Source organism: Danio rerio, chromosome 8 (assembly GCF_049306965.1).
Source record: "Danio rerio strain Tuebingen ecotype United States chromosome 8, GRCz12tu, whole genome shotgun sequence".
Taxonomy (NCBI): Eukaryota; Metazoa; Chordata; class Actinopteri; order Cypriniformes; family Danionidae; genus Danio; species Danio rerio.
The window spans coordinates 8,520,836-8,546,601 of record NC_133183.1 but is presented as its reverse complement, the minus strand read 5'-3'; the positions used below and the strand labels follow the sequence as shown (position 1 = coordinate 8,546,601).

General features: G+C 38.6%; 1 protein-coding gene across 1 annotated transcript in view; it reads right to left on the bottom strand.

The window, feature by feature from the left end:
* Positions 1-25,766, bottom strand: part of asic1a (acid-sensing (proton-gated) ion channel 1a) — a 54,762-nt gene that overhangs the window by 10,191 nt on the left and 18,805 nt on the right. Inside the window, exons 4-6 of the mRNA NM_214790.2 lie at positions 2,862-3,009; positions 2,652-2,779; positions 2,423-2,573 (exon numbers count right to left, since the gene is read on the bottom strand). Coding sequence (NP_999955.1) covers positions 2,423-2,573; positions 2,652-2,779; positions 2,862-3,009 — 427 coding nt within the window. The remainder of the gene's footprint in view (positions 1-2,422; positions 2,574-2,651; positions 2,780-2,861; positions 3,010-25,766) is intronic.

Genomic DNA, 25,766 nt, shown 5'->3' with positions numbered 1-25,766 from the left:
CGGAGCACCCAGAGGAAACCCACGCCAACACAAGGAGAACATGCAAACTCCACACAGAAATGCCAACTGACCCAGCCGGGACATGAACCAGTGACCTTCTTGCTGTGAGGCAACAGCGCTACCCACTGTGCCATCACGTCGCTCAAGAAAATTACAATTAAAATGACATAAAATGTAAAAAATAAACAAAATATATTAAATAAAAACAATAATATTAACAAATAAAACAATGCTATTTAAACAATTCTAAAATAGCACAGGTTGTCAAATGCATAAGTCACAATATAATAAATATACAATATTTTGCTTGAATGTAATAAAAATAAATAATAAATCAAAATGACAATCCAAATAAGTGAGCAGACACCTCAGTTATTCACACTTTATGTCCTTGCTGAAGATTTAAATTGCCTCGAGTTAAAATCCCACACTAATATATGTTAATTTAGCCTTTTGTAATCAACTAAATTGGTTTTCAGTGCCAGCAGCGTTTTAACAGGAGCAGGTTTAATTTGGTTTCTCTGCCTTGATTAACTTGACCTCAGAGCAGTTTAATCTGTTTTTTAAGGAGGAGATGAGTAAAGTACTTGCTAGTATGTTGGAAATGTTAAGTACAATTATAGTCACCATAATCAAGCATATGCGCGATCATTAGACTTTGGAAATGGTGTAAAAATGAGGATCTGTGGTCCCACTATATAAAAATGATTCAAATAAACTTTTCAAAAATGTAAAAAAAAAAAAAAAAACTTAAATAAAATTAAAAATAGTTAGGAAAATACATTTTTGTAACTAAAATGTTTCAGCTACTTGCTGAGAAAATATTTCTCATTTTTATGTGGTTTACCTGGATTTGTCTTTTCTCTGAAGTGGTCTTGAATCTCTGTTATGCAAAGCATTTTTTAACATTCTCTTTCTTATGGTGGAGTCATGAACACTGACCTAAACTGGGGCAAGTGAGGCCTGCAATTATTTTGGATGTTACAGTGGGGCCTTTTGTGACCTACTGGGGTAATTTTGGTCAGCTGGCCACTCCTGGGAAGGTCCTTCACTGTTCCTTGTTTTTGTAGAAAATGGCTCTCTCTGTGGCTTGCTGCAGTCCCAATGCTAAAGAAATGGCTTCCTAACCTTCTCCAGACTGGTAGATCTCAATTTTTTTCTGATTTATTTTTGAATTTCTTTAAGTCTCAGCATGTCTAGCTTTTGAGAATCTTTTGGTCTACTTCACTTGGTCAGGCAGGTGCTATTCAAGTGATTTCTTGATTGCAAACAGGTGTGGTAGTAATCAGGCCTGGGTGTGGCGTGAACAATTGAACTCAGGTGCGATAAATTGGGGAAGAAACACTTTTTCACATAGGGCTAAGTAATTTTGGATTTTGTTTTCCCTCAATTACAAAAAAAAAACTTTTTAAACATTTTAAAAAAGCATAGTATGTTTACTTGTGTTATCTTTGACTAATATTAAAATGTGTTTGATGATCTGAAATATAAATGTGTGACGAACATGCAAAAAACAAGAAACCAGTATGGGGCAAACACATTGGAACCTGCATGGACCCAAGATTCTCACAGAAATCAGTCAAGTTTGGTGAAGGAAAAATCAAGGTTTGGGGTTACATTTAGTATGAGGGTGGCAACATCAACAAGAAGCAGTGCGATATGACTGTATATCCGCACTGGTGGGTGGCGTGCGTTGCCTTAGTGCCCCAACCAGTGCCGATATACAGCCATATCGCACTGCTACGAGTGTGATATTGTGTTTATACAACAGTTTGATGGCATAATAGTGTATATAAAACAAATTCAAATATGGAGAGTCTCAAAAGCCCTTTCGTATGAGGAACTACTTTCTTCCGTGTTGGATTCAAATCCTAACCTCACAGTTAAACAGCTGAGCGTGCACCTTTTAAACTTTAGATCTGTAGTCTCTGCGTTTTGGTGGCTGTATGTTGGCGGAGTAATACACAAAGGGTAAAGAGGCTGTAGGAGTTCTCATATTGCAGAATATCGCACGGCTATCAGCCAATCAGATTTGAGAACCAGACAGAACTGTTGTATAAATATATATATATATTCCAATTAAATTGTTGACTGCATAACGGACATGTAATTATCAGCACAAAATTAACAATAATAAATGTTACTACTTATTCATTTAATTTGATACCATGGCAACATTTCTGTTTAATTTTAGTTTATCTTTCATATCTTATTTTAGCTTTCTAAATAAATTTTTATTCAATAATTCTTCATATTTTTATAGGTGAAAGATAAAACCACCATGTCAACCATATTTTGACATTCGATGAAAATAAACCGTCCTCTTTGCTGTGGAATCCCAGCATAGTAAAATACTCCAGTAGGTGTGGTTGCATAAACTGTATAAAATCTGTATAAACTGTATGAATCTGCGATGTCTTACCAGGCATGTGCACCATGCGGCAGTTGCAGTTCTCCACCAGATATCGAGTCTCGCAGTCGGTTCGGCAGGCGCTGATGCTGTATGCTCTGAAATAATCGGAGCTCGGCGGTGTGGATTTACAGCTCCCCCATGGCGCAGGCAGATACACCAGCTGAAAGACAAACAGCACGACTCAAAAACAAAATAAAGGAAGAAATCCATTTAAAGCGCACATTAACGCCACACCTACTCGCTGCTCTTGGCAGGAAACAAACGTCTGGAATCCTGGAGCGACTCCGAAGCCCAGCTGATCTATAAACGGAGGCTCGTCCTGACTGTGAATCTGGACTTTAATTCCTGCTTCAAATGAAGACTCGTCTGTGACAGAGAAACATATGACCATCAGTCAGAGGACCAATGAGAGAGGAGCATCTCTGCTGTTTTCCTCCTGTGGCCTCACCTGACTCTCCCCAAACAGGTAAATATTCATCCTGCTGAATGTCCAGCATGATCTCCAGGCCGTTCCCCATACCGCCCTTAACGCTGACCCGCGGCGGGCCGGTCTCACCAGAGTTAAAGGTGTAACACTTTCCATAACGTGTGAACACCTGAAAATACACACACACACACAGACACACACAGACAGATTCATTTAATTTAATTGTAGCCTGTTTATTTATTCATTCGTTTTCTTTTCGGCTTAGTCCCTTTATTAATCAGCTGTCGCCACAGCAAAATGAACCGCCAACTTATCCAGCATATGTTTTACGCTGCGGATGTTCTTCCAGCTGCAACCCATTACTGGGAAACACCCATCAAAACACTCATTCACACACACTCATACACTAAGGTCAATTTAGCTTACCCAATTCACCTATAGCACATATCTTTGGACTGTTGGGGAAACCGGAGCATCCGGAGGAAAGCGGTGCCAGCAAGACCTTCTTGTTGTCACGCGCTACCCACTGTGTCAACCCTAATATATATATATATATATATATATATATATATATATATATATATATATATATATATATATATATATATATATATATATATATATATATATATATATATATATATCGTGTGATATTACGTGTGATATTACTATATGAGTAATATCACACGAGTTGCAGTGCGATATGGCTGTATAACGGCACTGGTAAGAGGCGTGCGCAGGGCGAGTGCCTTAGTGCCCCACCAGTGATGATATACAGCCATATCCCACTGCTACTTGTGTGATATTGTGTTTATACAACAGCTCAATGGCATAATCGTGTATTTTAAAAAGAAAATCAAACACGGAGAGTCTCAAAACCCTTTTGTAAAAGGAACTACCTTCTTCTGCCATTCATTTACATCTGCAGCTGATGTTGCAGAAACAGAAACTGTTGCTACTTCACCAACGGCACTTTAGAGCTAGTATTTGAATGATTCTCTAGCGTAATGTCTAAAGTGATGACAAAACAGGTGATTTTGCTCACATTTTAAGGCTGAACAGCATGAAATGCCATCAGTCTACAGAGATTTCCCAATATTACTATGGTACAAATACAGCTCTACAACATACCAAAGAGATAGATTAACTTAGAAAGTCATTTACCTGTTTAATAATGATTTGATCAGATGTAGTTTGAAATTACGCTGTTTTTCTCTTAGGGCTTATTAAGCGGTCTCTGTCACCATCTTGGGGATGAACATCGTCAACCTTCTTTGCTCAAAGAAAGGTTAATGGCCCTCGACGTGCTGTCTCTCAGAAATTATAGATAATTAAAATAGGCAATATCCTTATAATAAAATAAATAAACTGCATAGTTGACTAAAAAGCCTCAAAAGTACATTATGTTGTCCAACAGCAGGAATATTTGTCAAACTGTAGAGTGTCCTCTGCTTGTTGCTGTATGTGGGCGGAGTAATACACAAAGCTGAAGAGGCTGGACGAGGGCTGTTATTTGCAGAAAAATCGCATGGCTATCAGCCAATCAGATTCAAGATTATTATTATTTTTTTTTTTTATGGTTTCAAAGTTTGAGGTTGGTAAGATTTTTGAAAGAAGTCTTTAATCAATTTATGCAATTAACAAAGTTAATACAGTGTACAGAAACATTAAAAAATAATAATATGAAATATAGCCGACGAGGTGGCACAGTAGGTAGTGCTGTCGCCTCACAGCAAGAAGGTCGCTGGTTTGAGCCTCGGTTGGGTCAGTTGGCATTTCTGTGTGGAGTTTGCATGTTCTCACTGTATTCATGTGCGTTTCCTCTGGGTGTTCCCGTTTTTCCTGCAGTCCAAAGAAATGCGGTACAGGTGAATTGGGTAGGCTAAAATTGTCCGTAGTGTATGAATGTGAATGAGAGTGTATGGATGTGTCCCAGAGATGGGTTGCAGCTGGAAGGGCATCCGCTGCATAAAACATATGCTGGATAAGTTGGCGGTTCATTCCGCTGTGGCAACCCCAGATTAATAAAGGGACTAAGCCGAAAAGAAAATGAATGAATGAATGAATGATGAAATATAATTGTAATGCATATTTTAATGTATTAATTGGCAGTTAATTCTGCTGTTGCAACCCTTGATAAGTGGAGAATAAGCTCAAGGAAAGTGACTGATGAGTGATGTCATTAAAAATGTGCACATTAAAACATAAGGGTAGCACAGTGGCTCAGTTGTAAGCACTGTCGCCTCAGCAAAAAGGCTGCTGGTTCGAGTCCTGGCTGGGCCAGTTGGCATTTCTGTGTGGAGTTTGCATGTTCTCCCCGTGTTGGCATGGGTTTTCTCTGGGTGTTCCAGTTTCCCCCCCAGTCCAAAGACATGCGCTATAGATGAATTGAATAACCTAAATTGGCTGCAGTGTATGAGTGTGTGTGAATGAGTGTGTATGGGTGTTTCCCAATACTGGGTTGCAGCTGGGCATCTGCAGCATAAAATATATGCTGGACTAGTTGGCGGTTCATTCCGCTGTGGCGACCTTTGATAAATAAGGGAAAATGAATGAATGAATGTTCAAAACCAGCAGATCATACTATCTATTTCACATGTCATGCACTTATTGATGTTTATGCTACTGTTATTCAGTGTTATGTGGAGACACTAAGTAAAAATAAGTGCTTTTACTTCCGAATCCTGATGCTACACAGAACAATAACAGCATTTGTTTGTGTGTATATTAATATTTCCATGACATTTAATATTCCAGCCGTACAGAGCAAATAATAAGCACGACACAGTTGCGTCTGATGAGTTTTCATTCAGTTGTGTTTTCCCCTGCTGTCAGAGCAAGACGTGCAGCCGCAGCGAAGTGCTCTGATTGAAATAAGGCAATATTACAAGAGCTCTAACAATTCTTCTGTAGTAAAAAAAGACTCTATTCTTGAAAACTGACATGAGACATAAACAATGCAGGAGCTGGGGAGGAATAAAAAAATGAAAAGTTCATTGTAGACCCGCTGAGAGTTATTAAAGGGAGCAGGTTCCTATGGAAACAGAGACCCGAGTGTGAAAAACATGGAAACACTCGCACACGCACACACACACGTCGTTCTCTGCTGTGTTCTCTTTGATTCCTTAATTAAACATTTAAAATGTTTCAAGACATCTCCCTTTGAGTGCCGCTCCATCTGTCCAAGTGTGCCCAAAACATCTCCGCTGGGTTTCCGTGACCCGTCAGAGCGAATCAATCGGACCTGTCCTGCTGTCCACATCAACGTGCGTTAGTCTGACTGTGTGTATCAATACTGCAAATCCTGACACACACACACACACACGCACACGAACACACACACAAAAGGCTCTGTGTGACATCCACTGAGCCTTAGTGATTCTGCAGAACTGCTCATATTGACATTTACTACATGTGATGTTACACGGTTAAAAAAAATCTGTAAATTAGCAGTTTTCCATATTTTGTGATTGATGTTTTGATTTTTTTTCCTTTTATTTATGATTTTGGATTGCATTATGGCCAATTTTAACCTTAAAAAAAGTGAAAAAGTGACTTATAGACTCATTCTGAAAACGTTGCCCTATATACATTTCTGGAGAACGCGAATTATGTAGTCAGAAGTACGTATGACTGCATTTTATCTTTAAAACAAACGATATGGGGCGGTATGATGCTGTTCCTTTCCTCGCTAGCAGCTGACCGCTTACCTCCATATGGACGGCTTTCACGCTTTTACCAGTTTGCCCAATGGCTCACCATCTACATCGGCAGATTCAAGTCTGCCGAAGAACTGTTCCAGAAAGCAGGTAAGACAAAAACAGAAGCCAAAAAATAAAATGAATAAGTAAATGACAGGGTGAGATTGTGGTAAAATCTAAAAACGTGGTAAAAATCAGGTGAGGGCTTTTCTTTTTCTGGATTGCTTTTGAAAACACTGTCAGTTAGAGAAGCTGGTGGGCGGCCTCTGGTGGATTTACGCAAGAACAAGAACAGCAGGCGAGAATGGCACTCGCGAGAGAAATTTGAGATCTCAAAAAGTGTACACAGCGGCCTCTGGTGGATTTACGTGAGAACAGCAGGCGTGAATGTCACTCAAGAGAAATTTGAGATTTTAAAAAGTGTACACAGCGGCCTCTGGTGGATTTACGCAAAAACAGCAAGCGAGAATGGCACTCGCGAGAGGAATCTGAGGTCTCAAAAAGTGTACAAAGCGACCTCTGGTGAATTTACGTGAGAACAGCAAGAGAGAATAGCACTCGCGAGAGAAATTTGAGATCTCAAAAAGTGTACACAGCGACCTCTGGTGGATTTACGCAAAAACAGCAGGCGAGAATGGTACTCGTGAGAGAAATTTGAGAACTCAAAAAGTGTACACAGCGACCTCTGGTGGATTTACGCAAAAACAGCAGGCGAGAATGGTACTCGCGAGAGAAATTTGAGAACTCAAAAAGTGTACACAGCGACCTCTGGTGGATTTATGCGAGAACAGCAGACGAGAATAGCACCCGCGAGAGAAATTTGAGATCTCAAAAAGTGTACACAGCGGCCTCTGGTGGATTTAAGTGAGAAAATTAGGCGCGAATGGTATTCTCAAGAAAAATTTGAGATCTCAAAAAGTGTACATAGCGGCCTCTGGTGGATTTACGCCAGACAAGCAGGCTCGACTTGTACTCGTGAGAAAAATTTGAGATCTCAAAAAGTGTACACAGCGTGCTCTGGTGGATTTGTGAAAACAAAAACTGCAAAAAATGTAAATCCTGAGACATATGTCACTCTGTCCAGAAATCTATACAGGGGTACGTATCCATAATTAGCCTGAGTTGACCAAAACAGTGACAAAACAAAAATTTTAAAGATATAAACATTCAAAGTTTGCAGTATGTCACTTCCTTAATTTGACGTCACCTCACACTTCAATTTCTCATCCAGTTTTCTGACCAATCAAATGCTCTCTAGAATCTGACATGCCCCGCCCCTTTCAAGGTGCTACTTATTGGCTTTTCATTCAATGTGATTGAGCTCAACCACTCTCACATTTTTGTTCGCTGTGGAGGAGCTACTCTGTGTCCTGCCCTCTCTTAATTTTTCAGTTGAGCTTACTTCACACATCGAACAAAAAGGCACATTTCAAAACACTTCACGACATCTTTAACATGATTACCTAGTCATGACCTTCAAGGCTTTTCATTTGATGCGCTTGAGCTCAACCACTCTCACTGGCAGAGCAGTGATGAAACAAAAAGCTATTGGCTGTTTTTTTTAAAGGGGAGGAGCTACTCTGTCCCATCCTGTATTCATGTGGCAGTTGAAGTTACGTCACACATCAAACAAAAATTCAAATTTCAAAGCACATAACATGACCTTCAACATGGTTACCTGGTCATCTAGTCACATCAAACTTAAAACCCACCCTGTTTAGCTGCTTTCAAGAAGGTTTTGAGCACCAAAACACCTCAAATCATCTTTGGCCCAAACAAGAATTAACTTTGTCATCTAAAGCCCCAAACCCTGTAGCATTCTTTTACTTTCCAATCTGTCTGATGCGTATATCGTGGCTATCTGTGATGGGGTCCTCGTAAGGACAGAGCTGCCTGATTTAAAACCCCAGTGCGTGAAAAACAAGTGCGCTGCAGGAGACATGAGGAGAAATCATTACACTAGTCCAGCGGGAGAGAGAAAGATAGATGGAGGACATCGGCCTAGCTTGATCTGATCATGTCCTTTGGCTGACAAACTGAAAACACTGCATCGAGCAAACAAAAGCAGAAGAAAATATGTATCCACAGAAAGCAGGCAGTGTCAAAACATGGATGATTCACTTTTTTAAAGGCCATGAACCCCACCGCCTGCCTTCTCAGCACCTCTAGCTTGAAAGAAAGTCAGGAAAGTGGGTGAGTCCAGCACTGTTTAGGTGGGAGTGTAAGAGGGAAGGGTTTGCATAAAGAAGGGAATTTCAGTTTGGACATCCGCTGGTTTTCACAGAGGCAAAACAACACACAGACGCAGTGGAAAAAGACACTGACATGGGCATCAGTAATCTAAAGCAGGTCGCACACCATAAGCGCCGCTTGGCTCCGCGACACGGTGCGCACATGACAGTTTAAAGTATCACACACCAGACGCGCACATTCGCATGATATTTAACATGAAACTGATCAGATGGCGCTCTTTGGCACGGCTGAAATATGAAAAGCGTCCTGAGTCATGGCTGGGCGCCGCTGACAGCCGCCGACTTACGGTGCCGGTGTGTGTACCCTGATAGAAACCTATGTTTAGAATTCTAAAATGCATGGCGCTGCGTGGCGCTACGTGGAGCATCGCTGAGAGGCACTTATGGTGTGCGACCTGCTTAATAATTTGCCATATTCTTAATTTGTCGATTATAACTGCAGTTTGGCACCTACGCTTTCATTTAGGAACATTTCATGCATTCCCCCCATGACAAATGAGATTTTGGGTGCAGGAACTGCTGGAAGAGTGTAGTTTAAAGAAATGTTTAATACCACATGCTGTAGGGGAGAAAAAAAAAACAGTAACTTAGATGCACTCGGTAGGTAGCGTCAGAAAGCTGTGTGTGTATAGACTATCCTGTCACAAAATGCATGAAAATACTACACAACGGTAAAAGTTTGATTAAGCTGTTTACATGTTTACATTCAGAAAGCAACATTTACAGCCAATCTTTCAGTCTATAATACATGTCATAATGATGTACTGTAAACTAAAAAAGTACTGCTGACGATACTAAGTTTGTCATCCAAGTAAACTTAAAAAAAGAACACTCATCACCCACCTACCAAATCTGTACAGGGACAGTACAATCAACACGAACTGGAGCCGTGTCTTTTTTAAAAGGAGACGAGCAGCAAATCTGGATTTCACCATTTACAGATGCGAAAAGCTCTTGAGTAAAAAAAATTCCTTATTTATGTCGTGTGTTAGCAGACCACTGTAATCCACACGTGAGTCCAGCTGCGCTCTCATAGCGGGACAAGAAAACAAAACCTTCGTTGCAGCACATTTAGAAACGCAACACTGACGACTCTTGTCTCCAAACAATTCTTCTTCTTCCACTTGTTTTAATTATGATTGGCAACAAATTGTGGTGTCTCTATGCCATCTGAACACTTTATTCTGCTGTGGCGACCCCTGATGAATAAACAGACTAACGCCCCGTTTACACGAATACTTTTTAGTTTTAAGACGCTAACGTTTTGCTACGGATATGCCTTCCGTCCACACTATGCCAGAGTTTTCGAGCGCCAAAAACGGAGCTTTTTGAAAACGCTGAAGAGCCCGTTTTCATTTTAAAACGATGCTGTTCCGTGTTAGTGTAACAGAGACATCTGAAAACAGAGGCGGGGCTGCTTGGGGTTGATCTAATTGAGGCTTTTCCTCAATAATAATCAGCCTACACAAAGTTCAGTCTTGCATCCTCTCCCTCTAAGTTCAGACTTCGCAAGTTTGATATGGAAAACAAACTCCCAAGGACACATCAGGTAAATCTTCAGGGAGCTGTGTACTTTATAACCTTATTCACATCACCCAGGCTACAATATTTCACTTTCTTAACAATAAAATGAAAACATGATACAAGGAACTGCCTATTTTCATTTTGAAATTAGCAACTTAACAGAAACTAAAAGCGTTGAGGTGTCATGTAGCTGCATATTTATACTGTATGACCATCATCTTCACTGTATGTGCATGCCAGAATGTGTGTAGGATTACGTGATGTGTGTTTTCAGTGAAATGCTAGGTGAAACGCCAGTATGGACGTGGGTCGTTTTCAATCTAAAACAATGTTTTAAAAACTAAAACATTTTAGTGTAAACGGGGCCTAAGCCAAAGGAAAATGAATGAATGAATTCAGTGTTGCAATAACAAGTACTACACAAGTAAGCAGCAGACAAACTGCATGACCAGCAAAGTTAAATGCTAAATAGTTTAGAAAATAAATGTTTTTTTTATTATTTTGTCATTATTATAATCTTTTTAGTCAACACTAATGCGTGTTAATGGACTAACTGGGTTAAAGATGCTATGGTTTGTCGGCTAGTGTTTAAAAGTCTGTGCGTGTTTTCTCATTGGTCTTCATTGTTTATGCAAACGAGCCCCTCGCCGTCGTCATCCGCTCTCTCCTTCAGCAACACTCTGGGGTCCAATTAGCTGTCATGATTAGCTGTGAAATTCATTTATCTGGGGTGGAGCACAGACGGCATGCAAAGGCACTTTAATCACTGTCTCATTAGCATGTGGGATTATTCATTCCACAATAATTTATTCATCTGAAATTGAAGATCTGAAACATTGACTCTGGTTATTAAAGGAGCCTTCATGCAGAAAAAGGGATGTGTGTGACTCTGCTTTTTGTTAAACCTCTTCTTTATCTCATACAGCTCTGATTTCTTACATGCTCGATAGTATCTTAAGGGTTCTCTTACACTCAAAAGATTTGCTGCTTGTTTAAGCTACTTATTTAAAATGATTGGAAGCAAGATTCTTTAGTTTGTTTTGGGAACTCTTAATTGTTTTATGTTCAATCCACTTAAATTTGAAGAAATTATTAAGTTAATTAAATTGAATGAAGTTACTCTCATTCATTCATTTTCTTTTCGGCTTAATGTCTTTATTAATCTGGGGTCGCCACAGCGGAATGAACTGCCAATTTATCCAGCACATGTTTTACACAGCGAATGCCCTTCCAGCTGCAACTCATCATTGGGAAACATCCATACACTCTAATTCCACTACGGACAATTTAGCCTACCCAGTTCTCCTACTGTATAGCGCATGTCTTTGGACAGCAGGGGAAACACGCCAACACTAGTGGCCTCGTTTTCATTACATTTTCAATATTGTCCACAATCTGAATTTATTTGACCAGAAAATCTGCATATTATAATCATTTCTGAGGCAAAATGTAGCTTTTCATCACAGGAATAAATGGCATTTTAGAAGACAATCTTATAAACAGTAAATAGTTATTATGATTATTTGAGAATAGAGAAGGGCGTCACGGTGGTGCAGTGGGTAGCACAATCGCCTCACAGCAAAAACAGTTGCTGGTTGGAGCCCCGGCTGGGTCAGTTGGCATTTCTGTGTGGAGTTTGCATGTTCTTCCCATGTTTACAGTCCAAAGACATGCACTATAGGTGAATTGAATAAGCTAAATTGGCAGTAGTGTGTGGGTGTGTGTGGATGCAAGAATGTATGGGTGTTTCCCGGTGTTGGGTTGCGTGCATCCATTGCGTAAAACATGTGCTGGATAGGTTGGTGGTTCATTCTGCTGTGGTGACCCCTGATTAATAAAGGCAATAAGCCAAAAAGAAAATGAATGAATGAAGCCTCAATTTAAGCATCACAGTTTGGTCACAAAATACTAGTTACTTAAATCTTTATACTCTGCCACTATCTATCCAAATACTAGGTTTTACATAAGTAACGTTTTAACTTGTTTAAAAATATGATCACTTATACATTTTAATATGAACAGATTAAATAAAATTCATTCATTCATTTTCTTTTTGGCTTAGTCCCTTTATTAATCTGGGGTCGCCACAGTGGAATGAACCACCAACTTATCCAGCATATGTTTTATGCAGCAGATGCCCATCCACCCACAACCCATCACTGGGAAAAATCCATACACACTCATTCGCACTCATACAATACGGACAATTTAGCTTAGCCAATTCACCTGTATCACATGTCTTTTTTTTTTTTCAGCAGTTTCTGAAATACTCAGACCAGCCCGTCTGGCCCCAACAACCATGCCACGTTCAAAGTCACTTAAATCCCCTTTCTTCCCCATTCTAATGCTCGGTTTGATCTGCAGCAGACCATGTCTACATGCCTAAATGCATTAAGTTGTTGCCATGTCATTGGCTGATTAGAAATTTGTGTTAACGAGCAGTTGGACAGGTGTACCTAATAAAGTGATCGGTGCGTATAGATTTGGGTGCACATGCTGCTTCAGAATGGTTTGATAGTTCTTGGCAGTGACAGAATGCCATAATATTGAAGCCCAAACCATCACTGATCCACCCCCATGCTTCACTTTAGGCATGCAACAGTTTGGGTGGTACTCTTTTTCTAGGCTTCTCCACACCGTAACTCTCCCAGATGTGAGAAAGACAGTGAAGGTGTATTGAAATTATACAAAATGTCTTATTATTTAGCTGAAGATTAGTAGTGGGTACCACGATCGCCTCACGGCAAGAAGATCGCTGGTTCGAGCCCTAGCTGTGTCAGTTGGCATTTTCTGTTTGGAGTTTGCATGTTCTCCCCATGTTGGTGTGGGTTTCCTCTGGGTGCTCCGATTTCCCCTACAATCCAAAGACATGCGCTATAGGTGAATTGGGTAGGCTAAATTGTCCGTAGTGTATGAGAGTGAATGAGAGTGTGGGTGTTTCCCAGGGATGGGTTGCAGCAGGAACAGGATCTGCTGCGTAAAACTTATGCTGGATAAGTTGGCGGTTCATTCCGCTGTGGCGACCCCAGATTAACAAAGGGACTAAGCCAAAAAGAAAATGAATGAATGTATTTAAGGCAAGTATATTAGACTTAGCTGCAATTAAATGACCTAAAATTATAAAGTAATCCCTTACTTTACGTTTTCAGCAAAATTATTTATTTTAATTACAGTCAATAAGACCCAAAACTGGCCCTATGTAAATAAAATGCTTATGCAGATATAAAATCTAATAAAAAAACTTTATTACATCTAATACAGTATATGCTTTTTTCCAAAGATGATGTTTATGCATTGCACATTTAGGCTTCATCAATTCTGCTTTCCCTGTGGATCAAACCCATGATGACCACGGTATAGCTAGCTCTACGTTCAACCGTTTTTTTTTTTTTGTAACTGGAAAGCCAAATGCACCCTATTTGTAGAAAGTGCCAAAAGAAGCAGTTCCCCGAGTGTATAAACAGCATTCGAGCCCAATGACTTCAGTCATCAAGGCCAATGAAGCAAGCAATTTCCCTCCCAGAACGAAACCCATCAAGCATTTAATTGTATCTACACGGGCTGAAAAACATAAAATGGCCAAAAAGAGAGTCGCCTGGCCATGAAAACAGACCGAGGAGGATTCATCCCTCGAACTCCATTAACAATTACACAAAGTCTGGTGCACTTCACTGGGCTATTTTTTCCCCAAAGCACTGAGTCAGTGAAGACAGAGATAAAGAATAGACCGTCCCAGACGCTCTCCAACACATCACACCGAATCTAATATTTAACACTGACCTATTTTAGAGGCTGCAGGGAGTTCTGAACGTGCTGTGAGAGTTTGAAGCAGCCTGAAGCAAATGGGATTGTAGGCTGCTCTTAAAGCTGCAGTCTTGTAGGGTTTGCAGCTTTGGCGCCATCTCTGGTTGAAGCATGGAATTGCAGGTATTTGCGAACATTAATTCATTTACTTTCCTTCGCCTTAAGTCCCTTATTTATTAGGGGTCGCCACAGTGGAATGAACCGCCAACTATTCCGGCATGTGTTTTACGCAGCGGATGCGCTTCCAGCTGCAACCCAGTACTGGGAAACACCCATACACTCTCACATTCGCGTACACATTCAATCACTATGATCAATTTAGTTAATTCAATTCACCTATAGCGCACATCTTTGGACTTCCGGAGGAATGTACTGAAAATCATACTCAAATATACCATTGCATGCCAAAGAATGTAGTGGAAGTAGGATACAATTATCTGTTCTAAATATACTACCCAAAGCATAGAGTAAAACGCAGCCCTTCTTATAAGTGCTTAAAATGAGTGCTATGCTGTGAACTTCCACTTTATACCCTGTAAATTAAAAATGTAGCTTGTACAGCACTTTGAAATACATGTTGTGTGTGCATCCATTTGAAAACGTAACATTCTGTAGTGCATTAAGTTATTGTTTAAGCAGGGGTGTATTTTCCGAGGGTTGAATAAGCACTGCCACACCAGCACTGGATTGCCATTGTATTAGGACTGTGCAATATGACAATATACAGCTAGGTCCATGAATATTTGGAAATCGACGCAATTCTAACATTTTTGGGTCAATTCTAAAATTTTTACCTGACTTTGTATTAATGTATTAATTAATGTCTTATATATTAATAGCTTAGTCCTTATAAACAATCCAATTATAAAATACATTATTACCAAATCTATAGGCTACTGAAGAATAAACCGAATATGCAATATGATCCTGATGTGATGTCATGGATGCATTTCAGCGCAAGGATAATTTATCCTTTAAAAGTCCATGCATAATCAATAATCAATACAGGGTTGTCAACAATGTGTGTATATTTTTGGCTTGGAATAGCCTTCTGTTAAGATTTTTGTATTCATCCTTGCTACAGACAAAAAAAATAAAAATTATTCGCATTCGCATTGAATAACGCATGATTCACCAATAAGACGATTCCTAAGCCACTATGAATACTCTGAGTTCCTGACAGCCATCTTCATTTTGAAGAATCCCCGCTTCCACCCCTGCTCCTCCTCCTTTCCCAGATGGGTTGCACGATGGGCCAGTGGCTAGCACTGTTGCCTCACAGCAAGAGCGTCACTGTTTCTAGTCTTTACCAACCCAACCGACATTTCTCCCCGTGTACACGTTTACACATTCTCCCCGTCTCTCGTGGGTTTCCCCCGGGTTCCCTGGTTTCCTCTCACCGTCTAAAAAGATGCAAATTAAGTTAATTGACTAATTCAAATCAACACTATAGACCTGCTCATAGTAGGTAGTTATCTCTTAAGAGAAATCCCTATCTGTTCAATAGCTACTACAGCAGGGGAGTTCCCGAGATCTACCTGAGCTCAAACTCCCATCTCGCCTTGCAAACAGGAGTTAGCTCCGGGCTCGAGTATCCTATGAGCTCAGGGTTCTCTCCCGGGACAGCATGCTAAACAAGCTTTATAATCAATCATCAGCTAAGTGTGAACTCTTGAATTGCACTTTCATTGAAACCACATCTAAGAAGTATCGAAATCAGTACTCAGTATTGTCGAGTGCACAAATTAATATACTTGTACTCGTGTCAGTTTGAATAAAGTGGTATCGGTTCATTCATAATACAAACAGTAAAATGAGGTGGAGGCAGTGTGATGGTCTGGGGCTGTTTTGCTGTTTCAGGACCTGCCAGACTTGCTGTGATAATAGGAATTGGAATCACTGCAATTCCACTTCAGAATGGCTGAAGCAAAACAAAAGTACGACTTTGGAGTGGCCTAGTCAAAGTCCTGACCTGAATCCAATTGAGATGCTGGGGCATGATTTTAAAAAGCCGGTTCATGATCAAAAACTGTCCAATGTGCCAGAATTACAACAATTCTGGAAAGATGAGTGGGCCAAAATTCCTCCACATCGCTGTAACAGACATATTTCAACTCTTGATTGCAGTTGTTGATGCTAAGGCTGGACCAACCAGTTATTAGGATTAAGGGGCAAACACTTTTTCACACACGGCTATGCAGTTTTGTATTTTGTTTTACCTTAATAATAAAAACCTTCATTTCAAATTGCATTGTGTGTTATCTAATATTTAAATTTGTTTGATGATATGAAACATTAAAGTATTATAAATTATTATTATAAATTATTATTATTATGCAAAAATATAAGAAATCGGAAATGCCGAGTTCAGACTGCATGATTTTCAAAGTAGTCGTGTCACAGATGTTTTCACACTGCATGACTATCTGGGCTGGCGCTTTTGTCGCTGCTTTGTTTGCACTGCAAGATGCATTGGCGACAGGGGCTTTCACATTGCATGAATTTACAATAGGAAGAATCCCCGACAACTTTGTCCAAACTACGTCTCACAGGCAAAAACACATAGTATTTTGTTATTACCTGCATAATGAGAAAGAAGCCTTTAATAGGGTAGAAAATGTACATGTTTGCTCACCTGGGTTTAAAGGGAATCTGCAATTTCTCCTCAACTTTATTTTTTAACTTTCTGCATGAAACATCAAACAGACACGGCTGCCCCTGTCAAACCTCCACTAGCTTTTCCTCCATTTCTTGGGTCCAAATAAACCGAAAATGAGCGCTTTTAACTTCTCCCCCAGCCTCCCGCTGGCCTGCAGGCACACACGCTCAAGTGAATGCTGCTCTCTGATTGGCTGTAGGCGATCGCCGATGTTATTTTCAGTCAAAACTCATTTCACATGACATGATTTGAATCGCTGACAGCTCCAGATATTTAGCATGCCAAATATCTCACAGGCATCGGCGACTCATCTGCGATTTTTTCAGATCGCGTCTTTGATAGTTCATACTATATGATTGTCACTCGCGTGCATGAGCACCGATTTGCCTGTGATTTCAGGCATTTGTCGGCGATTTCTCAAAACCTGTCGGCGTGTCAAAATCGCGTCTGAACTCGGCATTAGGGGTAAACACTTTTTCACACTATTGTATATATATTTAATGTATTTACATTAGAAATACATCAATGAATAAGATTCCACACGGGTCGAAGTTCTTTGGATGTTGTTCTCTTTAAAATAAAAATATTGTGTGCGTAATCCCATGTATCTTTAATCCGTTAGATGCACATTTGGAACTGGAATATAATGTAATTTCTATTTCATTAATATCATGCACCATCTTGCATCCAGACGATTCATGGACGATAGTCGTTGGGACCAAATCCACAATCAAAATGATGCGTTTAATTATTCCAGATGCTGCGAGAAAACACTATAAATGATTCACCACCTTGCAGCTCCTCGCTTTGATATAGCCAACAAGCCAGGAATCCTAATGTTTGCTTACCAATGTTACATAAAGATGCAAAGATGAACAGTGCATGCTTGTTTTCTAGCAAAATCCTACAAGTCCAACTCAAATGACAAAATATTACAAGCTTACTATTGTCAATCAGGCTAAAGTAAGGAGATAAACACTGACTGGCTATGCACAGTCTCGAAACATTTCAGGACTATTTTTAACCAAAAAAAGAAGCCAGGCATGCAAGCTGAGCTAATCATCGGGAGAACAGGAAATATGCAGAGGTTTTGGGGAGAATCTTCGCTCATCAGGGAACTACTAATGCCCTTATACAAGCATTTATATTTAGAGACGGAAAAATCCCTGTACAATATGCTCAAGCTGGCATTTGGGTAAGTAGGGCATTATCGCCAACACACACACGCAAAAAGCCTCAGATGCTTCAGATGGGGATGCGGGAGTCGCCATGGAAACTTGGAGAGAAACATGGTTACATCATCAAAGCAAGCGCTTCAGCACCATGGTCCTCATAGTGTCATGGTGAACTCTTGCTCTGGAGTTCGTTTCCAGTAATGAGCGGCTGCTCGCATCTGCTCTCGTCGCTTAGAGTTCAAAATTTAGGTCTGAGTCACTGGCTGCCTCCTATACTAAAAAGTAATGCAGGAACAGATAGTAATAGCATGCTGCTGAAGGATTAAAAACATGCAGGACACATGGTATTTCCATGGTAAGTGCATTAGGAAGCGTTGCAAATAATGTAGAAAACACACTGTTTAATCTCCCTGACACTTTCAAGGATATTTCCATCCGTTTGCACATTTGCACAAGACACTATCTTACAATCACTACATATCTCTAAAAAAAACCCTGTGGATTTTTGAGTTTGCTTCACATAGGTTAGTGGGCTTGTCAAATCATCTGTAGAACACTCTCCGTATGCACCAGACACTTTACTTAAACTCCATCTTACATGGACTCAATAAGGAAAACAATGTTTACCTGTGAATTTACCACACATCATGTTTCACTTTTTCAATCGTAAATACCTCTTTTGCACAATATATATATAAAAGTATTTGTATAGTCTGTCTTAAGTTACATGTAAAGTTTGGGTATAACTATATATAGTTTATAAGTATACATTCACTGGCCACTTTATTAGGTACACCTTATAAGTACCAGGTTGGACCCCCTTTTGCCCTTAGAACTGCTTTAATCCTTTGTGGCATAGATTCAACAAAGTACTGGGAATATTCCTCGGAGATTTTGGACCATGTTGACATGATAGCATCACGCAGTTGCTGCAGATTTGTCGGCTGCACATCCATGATGCGAATCTCCCATTCCACCACATCCCAAAGGTGCTCTATTGGATTGGGATCTAGCAATTGTGGAGGCCACCTGAGTGCAGTGAACTCACTGTCATGTTCAATAAATCAGACTAAGATGATTCGCACTTAATGACATGCTGCATTATCCTGCTGGAAGTAGCCATAAGAATATGGTTATACTGTGGTAAAGGGATGGACATGCTCAGCAACAATACTCAGGTAGGCTGTGGCTTTGACACGATGCTCAATTGGTACTAATGGGCCCAAAGTGTTCCAAGAAAATATCCCCCACACTATTACACCACCACCACCAGCCTGAACCATTGATACAAAGCAGGATCCAGGATCCTTGCTTTCATGTTGTTGATGCCAAATTCTGAGCCTACCATCCGAATGTTGCAGCAGAAATCAAGACTTTTGGTGAGCCTGTGCCAGTTGTAGCTTCAGTTTCCTGTTCTTAGCTGACAGGAGTAGCACCCGGTAAGGTCCTCTGTTGCTATAGAATATTGTATATATATCCAGTTGAAGTCAGAATTATTAGCCCCTCTTTATTTTATTTTTTTATTATATTTCCTAAATGATGAACATGATGAACTGAGCCAGGAAATTTTCACAGTATGTGTGACAATATTTTTTCTACTGGGGAAAGTTTTATTTGTTTTATTTTGTCGAGAATAAAAGCAGTTTTAAATTTTTAAAAAAACATTTTAGGTACAAAATGATTAGCCCCTTCAAGCTATTTTTTTGATAGTCTACTGAACAAACCATCGTTATACAATAACTTGCCTAATTACTCTAACCTGCCTAGTTAACCTAATTAACCTAGTTAAGCCTTTAAATGCCACTTTAAGCTGTATAGAAGTGTCTTGAAAAATATAGTCAAGTATTATTTACTGTCATCATGACAAAGACAAAATAAATCAGTTATTATTAGAAATGAGTTATTAAAACTATTATATTTAGAAATGTGTTAACAGAAATTGGGGAAAAAATTAAACAGGGGGCCAAAAAGAAAATTAATGTTTTTGTTTTTCTTCAACAAATAATGTATTTTCTATTTGGGCTACTTACATTTATATTCTGGCTACCAAAACCTGAAGAGTGCCTGCCCTAAGCTACCAGTAATTTAGAAATTTTGCGAGCCCTGAAGTGCTATCCACTGAGCCACCGTGCCATCATTACATAACACTTCTAAATATACATAGTTCCACAGATTGAAAATCAATGTGACTTGCAAGGAAACAGCAATATTTTCTTTATGTTCATGCCTAAAGAATAGTTGCTTTAGACAGTATGTTACAGTTTTGCTTAGACTGTGTAAGGTGTAAAATTTTTAGCTGAATCAATTTCGTTTTTTATAGTCATCATAATCTACATCAATGAAACTGACAAAACATGATTAAGTTAAACTTTTTATATAATTTTGCTGAAACTTGATTAACTTATTCAAACAAATTACAGTAACACAAGAGCATTTGTTGTCATACACTGTAAAAAATTTCCAGGTTTTCACAACAAGTTACTGTATTTTTTCACAGTAAATTACATTAGTATCCCTTCACAGTATTTAACTGAAAAATTCACAGTAATATGTTGTATTCATAATTTTATTGTGAAATTATGGCAGGTAGCATGATTACAGCAAATTACTGTGAAAAGGGCTATATCTTTTGCACGTTAGTTATAGAAATTCAAACCTTTTTTAAACTCAACGTAGAAATTAATACAAATGAACTTTTAACAGATAATGTTATAGCCCCCAAAACGATTGGGTTACCAACATCTTTTTGATTGTACTGCACCTTTATTTAATTTTATACAGTTAACATAGAATAGGAAATAATATTTAATGAACATAACTGTGTGCTTAGCCAAAACATAATAAACTGGAATAAAAAGTAATTAATTAATGAAACCAAAGACTGTTAAACAGCCAACAATTATTTCAATGTCAGGGTAAATGTCTGCTTTAGACGGTTTCATGAGTATTGGGCACCTGTCATCGCCTGGAGGTCACTAATCTCAGAATGAAATATATATATATAAATTATTATTTTTTATCTATATAAATAAACCACATATTAGAGTTTTAAACAACTACATTCTAGCATGAAAAACAGTTAAAACTTCATTTTCGGACGCATATAGAGCCATCGAAGACGGAGCAATTGTCCCAATGTCTAGCCTGAAGACAGGCGCCTCTCTGCGGATATATGAGTAATGAGCGCCGTTACCGCCTGGAGGTCATAGATCTCCGCTACAGGCAAAACACACTTAAAATTACACACAATCTTTACTAACAGTCCACAGATTTGAGTTTTGAAGAACTACATTCTCGCATGAAAAAGTGTTAAAACTTTATTTCATTACATATTACAAGCAATATTTATAATATTATGTGCCTTCTCATCCACCATTACAGCTTGATGCAGCTTGGTGCTAAATGAATCCTGGGAGGAAAAAATAATAATTCTCAATACACTCCAAACGAACTTTATTCTTATTGTTAAAGTCAGAGATATGTAATATTTTGAATGGCGAAGAAAATAATTAACTTTATATTTCAATCAATATATTACTCTTGCACTGCTTCGGTTCAGGACTCGTGTGACATTGAATCAGATTCAGATATTTTATCAGACGTGTTCATGAGCTCGAAGTGATCAACAAGCAATTCGTGTACAAGCAGTACACGAACCAAGCAATATGATGAAATATTAATGAATTATATGTTTGCGTCTTACAATATTATACAAAACGGAATCGTTTTCAGGCGAATTCGACTCTTTACTGTTCACTTAAAGGAGCCGAATTCGACTCTTTACTGTTCACTTAAAGGAGCCGATTCATTGAACAGAACTGACTCGACTCGACCGCAAACAAGCGCCATCACCACAGACAACGCCGTCGTCTCTTCACCCAACGGATTCATCCTCGGTAAGTGTTAAAATATGACTTTTGTCCGTTAAATGATTGTTGTATGTGTATTTCTGTATAGTGCGTGTCATTTAACAGGAATTTACCGAGTACTTTAGTTGTACTCGCACGGACAGGGTTTAAGCGCGCCTTTTTTTAAAGCAAGAAATTAACGACGCCAGATGGTGATTGTAGTGTTTTCTGAGGTAACGTTATTAGCATAACGTTAACGTTAGTTCCTGAAAAAAGAAAGGGAATTTTCTTTAATTAACTTCTTGTTAACTGCATTTTCTGTTTCAGTACAAGACTGAAGTAAAGGTGAAATGACTATAACGTTAAGGTAAGCTCTGACCTTCACTTAAGTTAACGTTACGGTTAGTGACCATCATGTATGTTAATTTTGTTCACTGTAACGTTAACGTTAAGTTAGTTAAATAAACTAAACTCATTATGAAACAAGTCTTAACTGTTTTATTAAATGAGGCTTATAATACAATTCAGTTGTATTCTTTTAAACTAACACTAACACAGTACATATTGTATATTTCTCACTGGTGTTAATGCAGTGCTAACATTTACTAATGAGAACTAATTGTATATTGTCACTAACTGTAGATTTTATTTTTTGGTGTTCAGGTGTACCTGATAATAGCTAAAGTGTGAGATGAGTGTAAATTCTGAGCACACAAATATAACCTAAATTCATTATCACAATCTAAACCTATATATATATAGAGTGTGTGCGTGTGTTAGGTTGAGTCTTATTCTACTCTTATTATATTCAAATTTTTTTGCAGCCACAGCCACTGATGTTGAAACACTGATGCTACCAATCAACCCTCGCTTGATTATTAAAGGTAATGTTGATGCCTTCCTCATTTTTATTAGATTTTTAAATGTCAGGTTTTTCACAGATTTGTTGTGAGCAGTTTCTTGTACAAACTCTTTTTCTTCTTCAAGAAGTTCCACCAGTACCTCCAGTAGTAGTAAATATTAGACAAAGATTTTTTTAAACTATAGTTTTTTATTTTTATTAGCAATTTTACTGGGCATGTGTGTTTGTTTGCTTGGTTTTTAATAAGCAGAGCATGGAATGTCAACTTTGTTTCTACAAACAAATTTAATTATTCACAAACACCTCTAATTTAGTCCTTCTTTCCCCCTTTTAGTCTTATTCCTTGGAGGGTCGAGTGGTCATGGGACCTCACCTGGATTTCACAACTGACTTTGAATCTGGTCTGAAACTGAAGTATGCTGAAGATGCCTTTTGCACTCTGGAATTTAAGGTAATGTCTACAATAAATATTGTAACTGAGGGCTTGTTTTGGGGGGGGGTTAAACAAGGAATGTATAGGAGCACAAGTCATGACTCCCCTTGTCCCCTTGTTATAAAGGGCCGTGTTGCAGACACAAATTGTTTGTCTGTGCTGGAGACCAGAGGGGAAGCTGTCTTTAAAAGGATGGGGCTCTTATACCATATGTGAAGTTACCTATTCAGGTGAGTGGATTACATACAAGTCATTGCAAATGCATAAATAGTGGGAAATTTTTACTGGGAAGCACAAATTAAGTGAAACTCAAAAAACGTTGAAAAATATTTGGAATATTTGCAAAAAAACTTGATTGAAATGAATACAACACAAGTGCTATATCACTTCAATCAAGTTTTTTTTTGCAAAATTTTCCTAATATTTAAATCATAAAAAATTAGCTTGATGCAAGAAACATCCTGCTAGTATTCAAGAGCAAGTACTGTGATGCATGTGTTAACTTTGCAATAAGTGTGAACCCAGCATTAGATTATAGTCTGTAAACAGAAGATGTAAATCAAATCAACTGTTTTAAAATGCTCTGCCTAGGTCATTAAAACCACTATTTGTTGTTGGACTGTTCTTGATTGTGTGTTTGTGATGGAAATGTTTTTCAGATGTTTTTGTTTAAATGATTGCAGTTCGACTGAGCTACAGTATTGTCAGCATGTTCAAACTGAGCTAACAGTAATTTTGCTCTGTAGTGCAGCAGTAGTGTCCCAGTAGTGTTGTATGAAGCTAACTGTTTGTCTGCCCTTTTGCTTATAGGTGCTTTTTGGGCACCAGTTTGGAGATGGGAGACAGACGAAGTCAAAGAAGCAGAGAAGACACATCAACCAGCAAGTGTGTAAAATTATCAGGAAAATGATTGACCTTGAATAGACGACTGCCTAATTTAGCAAGAAGTTTTGTCTCTCTCTCTCTCTCTCTCTCATGTATATATATATATATATATATATATATATATATATATATATATATATATATATATATATATATATATAATGAGAGAGCGCACTCTGAAGCACTGCTTTTTATATGTATGCTACATATGATGTCAGATTTTTTTATGAATATGTTCTTATAGTATTTTTTGAGGCTTCACCTTCACCTTTTGAAAGTTTTCTGAAATGTTTACACAGATGTCATTAAGCTGTTAAATAAATCTGTAAAATGTATGTGTGTTTGTTTTTATTTTGATTTTAGAGTCTTCTCAGATCACCCAAAAATGAAGATTCGGTCGTCATTTACGCATCCTCAGGTTGTTTGGACACAAAGAGGATTATTTGATATTTTTATTCCTGTGTTTAAACAAAAAAACATTTTTAACAGAGCTGGAACAACCTGAGGGTGAGTAAATCAAGATAGAATTTTCATTTTTGTGTGACCTAAAATTGCTTTGAAATTTTACAGCACCAAACTGTTAAATTACAGTAATCCGGGATATAATTGTAACTTTACAGTTAAATCAGGTATTTAAACTGCAACCTACTGCTAAATCACAGTAATCGTTTTGCAAATTCACAGTAAAATATAGTTAATTCTACAAGATAATACTGTAAAATCACAGTAACAGACTTCATTATCTACTGTAAAGTTACAATATATGGTTGTAATTTCACAATAATTTAATGTGACAAAACCACAGTAAATTACTGTGAACTACCTCACAATAATTTACTGTGAATTTACATACAGTAATTTACTGTGAAAGTAATGCAATTATTAGCCAGTAATTTACTGTGAATTTAAGGTCAAATTTTTTACAGTGTAACTTGTCATATAATGTTTTAAAGTATACAGAAAGCATTGGAAACAACGTGCAAGTAAGTGAAACACAATCTATCACGCACCCTTCTGTTATTATAATAAAATATAAGCTGAGTTCATCTAGCACACACCCCTTAAACAAATATTTTGAGTCGATGCCCCTTGGGTGGGTATAAGGACAGTAAGATGTTCCACACATCATTATAAATTAACTTTTGTGCTTGAAGCTATTCAGTTACTAAGTGAATTTTATTCATAAACTAATTTCGAGAGGATCACGTGCTTATGATTTAGCACGGCCGGTCTCCCATTTGCTAATCACTATCTTCCAATCATATGAGCCCTAAGCTACTATAAATAGCCTCAGTTTTCAGTTCACTTCGTTTGGAAGAAACCCTTCTCCTCCCCTATTCTTCTCCTTTACCTCTAATTGGGCGGCCCGGTGGTTAGCACTGTGAGCCCCACAGCAAGAACACTGCCAGCCCTGGTTCCACAGGACCGGTGGGTGTTTCTGTGAGGAGTTTGTATGTTCTCCCCGTGTCCGCGTGGGTTTTCCCCGTGTTCTCCAGTTTCCTCCCACCATCCAAAGACATTCAACATACATAACAATCAAGCTTTTGTCTTACCCCTTGTGTTCCCTTAGCTACCGCAGCAGGGGAGTTCTGAGATCCACCGAGCTCAGGCTCCCCTCTCGCTCTGCCAACGGGAGGAAGCCCCGGGCTCGAGGAGCCCTTGAGCTCGGGGCTCTGTCCCGGGACAGCATGCCAAACAAGCTTTTATAAATCATCAGCTAAGTGTGAACTCTTGAAATAAATGTAGTTTTATATATATATATATATATATATATATATATATA